General features: G+C 37.1%; 1 protein-coding gene across 1 annotated transcript; it reads left to right on the top strand.

Annotated features, from left to right (window-relative positions):
- The first annotated feature begins 2,747 nt into the window (after window positions 1-2,747).
- Window positions 2,748-10,560, top strand: LOC120860743 (apolipoprotein R-like). The gene is made up of 4 exons (XM_040236480.1): window positions 2,748-3,032; window positions 8,050-8,220; window positions 9,008-9,183; window positions 9,740-10,560. Exons 1-4 carry the CDS (start codon window positions 2,948-2,950, stop codon window positions 9,893-9,895), a joined length of 588 nt encoding a protein of 195 aa, XP_040092414.1. The 5' UTR covers window positions 2,748-2,947; the 3' UTR covers window positions 9,896-10,560.
- The last annotated feature ends 343 nt before the right edge of the window (window positions 10,561-10,903 follow it).

The following is a 10,903-nucleotide window of genomic DNA, read 5'->3' as shown; positions in this document are numbered from 1 at the left end:
AATCTAAGACTTAAATGCAATGTGTAAAACTATAACACTTTTAGAAAAAAAAATAGGAGACCTTCTTGGGATATAAGGCTAGGGAAATATTTTAGGCTTGACACCAAAAGACATAAAAGGTAACCATGAACGTAAAGTTGACAAGCTGGACTTCATTAAAATGAAAAGCTTTTCTCTGCAAAATACCATGTGAAGGGAGGAAAGACAAGCTACAATCTTTTAAATCATATATCTGACTAGAACTAATATGCCAGCAAAATTGGAAAACTAAGCAGTGGCTGCAGAACTGGAAAAGGTCAGTTTCCTTTCCAATCCCCCAAAAGGGCAATGACAAAGAATGTCCAAACTACTGTACAATTACACTCCTTTCTCATGTTAGCAAAGTACTGATTAAAATCCTTCAAGCTAGGTTTCAACGGTATGGAAACCGAGAATACCAGATATACAAACTGGATTTAAAAAAGGCAGAGGAACCAGAGATCAAATTGCTAACATCTGTTGGATCATAGCAAAAACTAGAGAATTCCAGAAAAATATCTACCTCAGCTTCATTGACTACTCTAACGCCTTTGACTGTGAGGATCGCAACAAACTGTGGAAAGCTCTTCAAGAGATGGGAATACCAGACCACCTTACCTGTGAAACCTGTGTGCAGGTCAAGAAGCAATAGTTAGAACAAGACATGGAACAACAGACTGGTTCAAAATTGGGAAAAGAGTATGTCTAGTGCCTGATTATTCAGGATTTCAGGCACCACTCTTCCCTCTTCTAACAGATTAGAAAGGCACCAAAGGGTGACTCATTAAGTGTCTTAGGTAAAGCAGCAATAACTACAAGGAATGTCTCGCTCAAATATTGTCTGAGTACTATTTTCAGTTCAGTTCAGTGACTCAGTCATGTCCGACTCTTTGCGACCCCATGGACTGCAGCACGCCAGGCCTCCCTGGCCATCACCAACTCCTGGAGTTTACTAAAACTCATGTCCATTGAACAGGTGATGTCATCCAACCATCTTATCTTCTGACATCTCCTTCTCCTCCCACCTTCAATCTTTCCCAGTATCAGGGTCTTTTCAAATGAGTCAGTTCTTCGCATCAGGTGGCCAAAGTATTGGAGTTTCAGCTTCAACATCAGTCCTTCCAATGAATATTCAGGACGGATTTCTTTTAGGATGGACTGGTTGGATCTCCTTGCTGTCCAAGGGACTCTCACGAGTCTTCTCCAACACCACAGTTCAAAAACATCAATTCCTCAGCACTCAGCTTTTTTTGTAGTTCAACTCTGACATCCATATATGACTACTGGGTAAACCATAGCTTTGACTAGACAGACCTTTGTTGGTAAAGTAATGTCTCTGCTTTTTAATATGCTGTCTAGGTTTGTCATAACTTTTCTTCCAAGGAGCAAGCATCTTTTAATTTCATGGCTACAGTCACCATCTGAAGTGATTTTAGAGCCCCCCCAAATAAAGTCTGTCACTGTTTCCCCATTTATTTGCTATGAAGTTATGGGACCAGGAGCCATGATCTTAGTTTTCTGAATGTTGAGTTTTAAGCCAATTTTTTCACTCTGCTGTTTCACTTTCATCAGGAGGCACTTTATTTCTTCTTTGCTTTCTGCCATAAGGGTGGTGTCATCTGCATATCTTAGGTTATTGATATTTCTCCTGGCAATCTTGATTCCAGCTTGTACTTCATCCAGCTTAGCATTTCTCATGATGTACTCTGCATATAAGTTAAATAAGCAGGGTGACAGTATGCAGCCTCGATGTACTCCTTTTCCTATTTGGAACCAGTCTGTTATCCATGTCCAGTTCTAACTGTTGCTTCCTGAGCTGCATACATATTTCTCAGGAGGCAGCTCAGATGGTCTGGTATTCCCAGCTCTTTAAGAATGTTCCAGAGTTTGTTGTGGTCTACACAGTCAAAGGCTTTGGCATAGTCAATAAAGTGGAAGTAGATGTTTTTCTGGAACTCTTTTGCTTTTTTGATGATCCAACAGATGTTGGCAATTTGATCTCTGGTTCCTCTGCCTTTTCTAAATCCAGCTTGAACATCTGGAAGTTCACAGTTCATGTACTGTTGAAGCCTGGCTTGGAGAATTTTGAGCATTATTTTCCTAGCGCGTGAGATGAGTGCAATTGTGTGGTAGTTTGAGCATTTTTTGGCTTTGCCTTTCTTTGGAAGAGTCATATTTTCAGGCCCATTTATATTCCTGAGTCTTTTCATGCTTGTCTTTCCCCACTGGGCTTTAGAACTTCAGGAAGGAAACAGCTTTCTCCAACAGGTTCTGTTTTTTAAAATTTCGTCCTGCTGTTGGCAGTCCAAACTAATAATCAAAGTCACAACTTTTCCTAATAGTTAGTGCTTTTCAGGAATGGCTTCTTCTCACACTAGTATCCAAGCTCCACTGAACTTAATGCTCAGCTTGAGCTAACTCAAGTTTTGCTTTGAGAATTGTGGAGACTTCCACTCTGAACCAAAGTGCTTAAAAAAAAAAATCCCTTATTTATCTTGTCACTCAGAAATTAATCATTTACATTTCAAGAGAGCCATTTCCAGTCCTAGCACAAAATAAAAATAAAAACAAAAAAGATTGAGGTTATGGTTTCTAAATACTCTCAGAATTCGAAATACTCTCAAAAGTCCCAGTTGCTCGTGGCATCAGATCTTGATGATAATATTGAGGTTTCTAGTGCCCTTTGACTCAGTTGATTGCAAAAGTCCTAATTCTGCCCTGTTCCGCCCAGTTTCTTCCTAACTGAGGAGGAAGTTCTCAGTTCAGAGTTTTGACCTGTATTTCTTTTTACGCTGGGGTTTTGCTGACTATTGTGCAGCTGAACTCATTTGGAGAGTGCTGCTGCTAACTCACTCTCTTCCTTCCAGATATTTTCAGGTGCAACCTGTGATCTTTGAGCTTCCGTTGGTCACAATTGTCAACACTTACCATGGAGCCTGTGTCAGGGAGAAAGTCCCCAGTTTTGTACCTCCTTGGGATTCTGACCGTGCTCCTCTGCCCTGACAGCTTACAAGGTGAGTAAAATAGCTGCGGATTCTCAGGTCCCAGAAAAGCAATAGAAAAGTGTTCAATTAATGGCAAGAAGGTAGTTAAACCAATCAGTTGCAAATATATTCATTCCATATTAGGAATTTTAAAAGTATGATCAAATTGAAATGTTTTATATTACTTTGTGGGAGGTAAAATAACTTGTTTTACTAATGTCAATTTCAGTTAACAAATTGCTTTACCAATGTTATAATAAATTGTTTATTAACTTCTATTTTATTAATGGAACAACTGAATTCCCAAATATTTTCAAAATGTATTTTTAGTACTTTTATATTTATATTATTATTATTATTAGAGAAACAGCTGTTTTGTATGAATTCTAGGGGTTTGCTCTGGTAAACAGATAATGAGTTGTGGGAATAAAATGAACAGAAGGGAGAACATGGTCAACAGTATTGTAATAGCCTTGTATGATGACAGATAGTAACTAGATTATCATGGTGAGCATTTATAAAGGGCTTCCCTGCTGGTTCAGATGGTAAAGAATCTGCCTGCAATGCAGAAGATGCAGGTTCCATCCCTGGGTCAGGAAGATCCCCTGGAGAAGGAAATGGCAACCCACTCCAGTATTCTTGCCTGGGAAATCCCATGGACAGAGGAGCCTAGTGAACTACAGTCCATGGAGTCACAAAGAGTTGGACATGACTGAGCAATAGAACATGCATGCATTTTATAAGGTAAATACATGTGTTGTACACCTAGATTGAACATAATATTGAGGTCAGTTATGTTTCAATTAAAAAAAGAATAAACTGCAAATAACATTACTTTCATAATTATACATAAATATGAACTCACAAATGTTTGTAACTTCTTAATTTTTAAATTAGTTTATAACCCTCAGAGATAATTTTTGTTTCTAATCCATTGGCATATGATTACCATCTCTTAAGCAAAATTGAAATTGTAACTTTTACTATTAATTCTGAGAAAATTAACTAGAATCTTAAGTCATAAGTTATATGTGAAAAAGCTCTCTGTAATGACATTTTATATGTAAAGTTTTATTTTTTGCAGTTTGGTAATGTTTATAAATTAATCAGCATTGAGAAGATTTGAAAATACCTGTAGGACTCTATGGAGAAATGTGACTAGAGCATTTAGTTGTGCTTTATATGAATACAATCTGTGCATTAAAGGTGATATTTTTAATAAGAAAATGTGATTTCTTTTTTTCTATTGATAACTTAAAATATGTACAAAGCTTCAAATACTTATTACTCAGATTCAGCAATTATCAACTCATGACCATTCTTGTTTTAACCATATCCACATCCATTTTGCCCAGTCTGAGCTATTTAGATGGAAATCTTGGATATTAATTCTGAATATTTTAGCATGTATCTCTAAAAGATAGGCATTCTTTCTTAAAAGATAAACCATTGCCATACGTAAAATTAAGTAATAATTATATAATATCAAGTGTCTAGTTTTCAAATTTTCCTGATGGTCTGATTTATAAATGTTTTTGTAACTTTATTTATTCAAATTAGAATCCAAGTAAGGTCTACACATCACAATTGATTCATACTCCTCTTGAGTTTCTTTTAATCCATAGATCCTTTTTTTTTTTTTATATGATTTTCCTTTTGTCTAAGTTAATTTCTAAAGAGGGTATGGTGGTATCATTATTCTGGAGGCTTCTTCTGCAAAAAGATGAAAATAATTGAGAAAAGGCTAAAAAAGTCAATATAGGATTATACACTTCTTCAAGTGTTTGGCTAGGAATTGGACCTGATGATTTTTTTTTAACTTATTTAGCATATAATAGATTCTCTTTCGTGTATGTGTGTGTGTGTCTCTGTGTGTGGTGTATTTATTCTACCAACCTTCCACGTTCATCTTTGAATTTCGATTTCTATTGGGTAAGTCAGTAAAGAAAGGCCATATATCATTGATCAAGAAGTCTTGTGAGCTATTCATTTATCTTTTGAAGAAACTCCTTCCCTTCCATTTCCTTAATTCCTCCATTGTTTATGGAATTATGCCTTTAACCCAGCCTATTGTTTAAAACCTGTCTTAATCTGATCCCAGCTTCATAGCCTACGTCTCACACTTCTCCCCTATGTGATTCTCTAGTCAAACCAGCCTACTAACCAACCATAAAGATTCCCATGTGATTTGCTCCCTCTCATTCTTGCTAACATAATTCCCCCTCAATATAAAATGCCTCATCAATGCAGCTAACTATCCAATTCCAAGTCCTTTCCCTAGGAGGCATTTTCCTGGCATATTTAATGCTTGGGAGTCTCTCTCCCTCTTCTTATACTACATATTTTCTGCTTTCTTTTGACAAATACCATACTCTGCCTGCTATTTGACTTAACTATTCATATGTCATCCTCACTATTTTAACGAGGCTCCAATGTGCTCCTTAATATTCTCCATGGAGTTTAGTGCAACAATCTTATGTCTATTGTGTTAATAAAAATTTATTTCACGTGAGCCTCAGGAAGGGCTATACTTGAGCTCTAGACTTCCTGTATAGGTAACATCGCCTTCTCACAAATATCTGTTTGGGAACTGCCCCTTTCAGAGGAACATTCTAAGTGTCTGTGGTGTGGAGAGGTATGAAATGTGCTCCCTGCCCTCAAGATGCAAAAGGAGAATAAAGATCTGTCCATCTACTTATCTATCTGTCAGCACAGATATTCACACACACATACCCCACAATATAACTGCCAAACCAGTGAGACAGAAAATAGAATGTCTTTAACATATTTGAAGACTTGTACTTCACTGTGTGATTTATTTGCTTAGTCTTTCTATTTATACTTTATTGATCAGATTAGTCTGTTCCTTCATCTGTAAATGAGGATGACAATGACACTCAAGTAAGGTTTTTTTTTTTTTTTTAAGATTAAATGCATTGTTGTAAGTGAAGTGCTTAACAGAGTGTTTAGGACATAGATAGATACACCTGTTATTACTAACAAGAAATGTAGTTCAGAGAAACCAAAGATTGCTGTGTGCCAGAGTTGGTCAGGTACATTCACAAATGTGATAATGTGATTTGAAAGAAAAAAAAATTTTTTTGGTCGTTTGGTCATTCAGAAAATGTATTTGGTCTTTGTCCAAGGTTCCTGGCTCACAGCTTCCAACATTCTGATAATATCCTAAGTAAAGATGATGAGAAAGTTGTCTAAGGAACTAATTTTGGAACCCCAACTAAAGATGGGTGCTTAAGTCGCTTCAGTCGTGTTTGACTCTTTGTATTGTAGCCCGCAAGGCTCCTCTTTTCCTGGGTTTCTCTAGGCAGGAATACTGGGGTGGGTTGCCATGCTCTCCTCTAGGGGATCTTCCCGACCCAGGGATCGAACCCATGTCTCCTGTGTCTCCTGCATAACAAGCGGATTCTTGACCACTGAACCATGAGTAAGCCCAAAGATGGGCACTGGTTGCTAATCATATGATTAGAGGGTTGGAATTATCAGTTTTACCCTCTGTCTCTGGTGAGGAGGCAGGGGTTGAAGGTTGAATCAATTGCTAATGACCAATGTTTTTATTAGCCACGCCTATGTGATAAAGCCTCCATAAAACCCCCAAAAGATGGGACTTAGAGAGCTTCTGGTTGGTGAATGTGTAGAGTTGCAGGAAAACTGGCATTTCTGGAGATGGCATGGAAGCTCTGTGCCCCTTTCACACACTTTGCCCTTTGCATCTCTTCTGTATGGCTGTTCCTGAGTTGTATACTTTTAGCATAAATCTGGTAAATGAAATATTTCTCTGATTTCTGTGAGGTGCTCTAGAAAATTCATTGAACCCAGGTTTACTCTATGGCTTTAATCTTTTATTTATAGAAGACACAAAATTATGAAAACCTTCCAAGTACCAATAAACCTAACATCTGTTTCTTAAAATTATGTGTATTTACCAGTATTTTAAAATTATTAACTAAATCCTCCATGGCTTTGTGAAATTTGATATAATGTCTTCATATGGATTAATGCTTATTTCATTATCAAAGTAATTTCAGAAAACATTTTCTAACATTCTCTTCTATAAAAGATGCAAAAACACAGAATACTCTTGGTATTGATGGGTACAGAGGTGGTAAGGTATTCTGGATTTGCACAGTCCCTACAAGTTTTCACAGAACAATGTCTCTTGATCGATCACAAAAGTTTCTTTAGTAACTTTAGTTAAAAAGAAAAAAAAGACTGACTCTAAACTTTAATTACTGAAAGTCTTCCACTGTCCCCAAGTAGCCCATTCTCTCTGCTGAGGGCAGTGTATTGCCAAGACCATAGTCTGCATGGAGCAGAACTGCACTGACTCAGTCCCTCCCTTGTGTGACCTTGTGAAAGTTACTGTACTTCTCTGTGTTTCCTCATCTATGAAATGATAATAATAATAATAATGCCTACCTCATAGGGTTGTTTGGGAGAATTAAATGAGTTAATATTTGTTCAATGCTTCATGTACTGCCTGACACTTTATAGTAAATGCTTATACACATATTTTGCTAAATATTTAAACTTATTTAAAAAATAGTGTACACAAGGTGAGGATCAGTTCTCTTTCCCTCAGATACCCTTATACATACCTCCTTTCCTTAATTTCCAGCCACATGGTAATAGAGGAGCACAATCCTTCTTTGGTGCTTCCTCCATAGCTCAGTTGGTAAATAATCTGCCTGCAATGCTGGAGACCCGGGTTCTTTCCTTGGGTTGGGAAGATTCCCTGGAGAAGGAAATGGAAACCCATTCAGTATTCTTGCCTGGAGAATCCCATGGACAGAGAAGCCTGGCAGGCTACAGTGCATGAAGTCACAAGAGTTGGACACGACTTAGCGACTAAACCACCACCACCACCTTCCTTCTTTGTGAATTATTCCAATTATCTTATGGGCAATGAAATTGATTGGGAAGGATGAAAGTCTTTCAATAGATCAGTTTAGTTGAATGCTGCTTTGTTTAATGTGCTGCTTTGTTTAAACAACAACAACAAAAACCTCTTCTCTCTCTTTCACCATTGAAGGTTGTAGTTCACCACCTGAAGTTAAACATGGACACTTTACATATATTGAACAAAAAATACTGGGAACTGATGTGGTTGAGTATGAATGTCAGGAAGGATATACTCTTGTTGGAGAGGCTAGAATCGCCTGCACATTTTTCAATTGGTCACCACCGGCTCCTCAATGTAAAGGTAATCTAGGTTCTCTGGAGGCAGAATAGCACTAAGAGATAGAGCTACTGTGGAGTAATTCAGAAGTGATTCTGAGAGAATGTGTCCTCCCAGCCAGAGGTAGAGTTGTCACGAGCATGTGCTTGAGCCTGAGTGAGGTCCACTGTGGTTTAATACCCACATATCCAATAAATGGCACCCTCAAATTCTTATAGAGGACAGAACTTTTCATGGAAGCGTTAACTGTTGGGCTTGACCTCCTTATTGGGTAAGTAGCTATTGTGGTAGAATAAGGAAAATGTTCCTAAAGGTTATTTAAATCATTTCACTCATAATAATTCCAGGAGCTGAATACTAGTGCTAATTTTTTTTTTTTTTTACACAAGAAGAAACTGAGGCAAGAAGAGAGGTCCCATAGGGCAGAAGTTAACCGCTCAGAACAACACCTAGGCTCTCACTTTTGTTCTGCTGCTGTAATTATGTGATGTGGGGCAAGGCATTTAACTTCCCTGTGTCTCAGTTGCCTCGTCTCTAAGGTGGAGATAACCATAGGGCCTCCCTCACAGAGCTGCTGAAAGCTTACACTAAATGATGTATATATTGTGTTTGCACATAGGTGATTCCAGCCAGAGCTCCATAAGTACTTGCCAGTGTTGGTTGAAGTAGTAGTAGTAGTAGTGTATCAGTAGAGTAGAAAAGGAAGGTAGAATTCAGCAATATTTTTATCCTTTTTAAATGATATGATTGGTCTTAAGATGTGTTGTATTTGAGATAGTCACAATGCTAAGAAAATGTGTCTTGATTACAGCTGTATGCCAAAAACCAGAAATATCAAATGGAAAGCTGTCTGTGGAGAAGGATCAATATGTCACTCCTGAAAATGTCACCGTCACTTGTGATCCTGGCTATAGGATGTTTGGTTCCCAGAACATCTTTTGCTCAGAGAACAAATCTTGGAGTCCGGACGTGCCCAAGTGTGAGGAGGTGAGTAACAGCCAATGAATTTTGTGTCATATGACACCTCAAAATAAATTAAAGGGAAATGGGATGGTTCATAAAATAGAAAAAGAAATAATATGTCCTAAAGGTCTATTTCAGTTGGGGGGGGGTGAATTTATAAGGTGTCTATTGTCTCTTTCCACCTTAAGTAGGTCATATCAGGTGTGTGAATAAAAGTGTCTTATTGACCAGATATCTAGCCTTTGGTATTTCCTCCAATAAATTATGTGGTTTTGTTCCATTTCTGGTTGGTCAGCAGAACTGACATGCTAGTTGGTTTTGGGGGGGATTTTCTTTCTGCTTATACCTCCTCTATGCTTGGCACTGATGCTGGTTATTATTTGAGAACAGACACAGACTGAATTCTCAGGGCAATATTTTTCTAGGATCCAAAGTATTTTTCTGGAGTTTCCTATCCCTCATGGGTCCTGGGGTTCTTCATTTTCCAGTCTTCCTTATGCCATAAGATTTCCTGAAGAAGTGCAGCCTTTACAATGATGAGGAAACTTTCTGAAAGCATTCTTTTTGTTTGCTCTTTCAGGTACCTACTGAACTTTGTGAGGCAGTCTTGAAAGGCCAAAAACTCCTAAAGTGTCTCCCGAATGCCTTGGAGGAAAAGGTGGCCCTGGAGGTATATAAATTGTCTCTGGAGATTGAAAAACTAGAGCAAGAAAAAAGCGAAGAGGAAATTGCTTGAGGCTTTCTCTTGGATACATGCTCAGGAAAGAAGTTGCAGTATCAGTATACTTCACTGTGCAGGAGAGGTCTCGCAACACTCACACAAACTACAGTATTTTTTACCTTACTAACTTCTATAGTTGTGACTTTCTTTTTCTTTGATTGGCTGTAGGATCTATAGTGATGCTTGTTCCTGATGCTGATAATTCATATCTTCTCTCTTTTTGCTTCCTGACCAGTCTGCCTTGGATTTATCACATTTATTGATAAATGTTTTATGGCTTAGAATGTGGCACTTGTCAGTATTCCATGTATTCTTGTAAAGACTGTGTTTTGCTGCTGAGTGGCCCTCCTTATAAATGTCAGTTAGATAAAGTTGGTTGCTAATATGGTTCCAGTCTTTATCCTGGGTGATTTTCAGTCTATCTGTTCTATCAATGATTGGATGAAGGGGTATCAAAATTCTCTTTTTAGGTTTGTCTATGATTTCCTGCAGCTTTTAGTTTTTGCTTCAAATATTTTAAAGTACTCTTATTAGGGGCATAAATGTTTAGAATTTGTATCTTCTTGATAACTGACCCTTTTTAATTATGCAATAAACTTCTTTATCTTTCATAATGTTCTTTGTTCTCAAATATATTTGAACATAATTTGGTTGACATTAATATAACCTATTATCTTTTATTTTTCTGTAAATTTCTAGAATAAATTCTGAGAGCCAAAGTGTATACATTTCAGTAGCTACATTTAAAAAGTAAAAATAAACATTGAAATTAGTTTCAATACTATATTTTATTTAACCCAAATTTTGAAATAGAGTCATTTTGATATGTAATCAATATGAAAGTTATTAGCATTGCATTTAACATTCTTTTCTTCATACCACATCCTAAAAATGCAGTATATATATATATATATAATATATATATACTGCATTTAATATAGATATATTTAAATTAAAGCACATCTACATTTGAACTAGCCATTTTTGAAATACTCAATAACCACATGTGGCTAATAACTATAT

The sequence above is a fragment of the Oryx dammah genome, unplaced genomic scaffold (genome assembly GCF_014754425.2).
Source record: "Oryx dammah isolate SB20612 unplaced genomic scaffold, SCBI_Odam_1.1 HiC_scaffold_11170, whole genome shotgun sequence".
Lineage (NCBI taxonomy): Eukaryota > Metazoa > Chordata > Mammalia > Artiodactyla > Bovidae > Oryx > Oryx dammah.
This window is presented reverse-complemented; position numbering and strand designations above follow the sequence as displayed.

Coding starts and splice junctions, on each gene's coding strand:
- LOC120860743 (XM_040236480.1), top strand. CDS start 2,948: ATGGAGCCTGTGTCAGGGAGAAAGTCCCCAGTTTTGTACCTCCTTGGG. Junction 3,033..8,049: donor CTGCCCTGACAGCTTACAAG/GTGAGTAAAATA, acceptor TCACCATTGAAG/GTTGTAGTTCACCACCTGAA. Junction 8,221..9,007: donor ACCGGCTCCTCAATGTAAAG/GTAATCTAGGTT, acceptor TCTTGATTACAG/CTGTATGCCAAAAACCAGAA.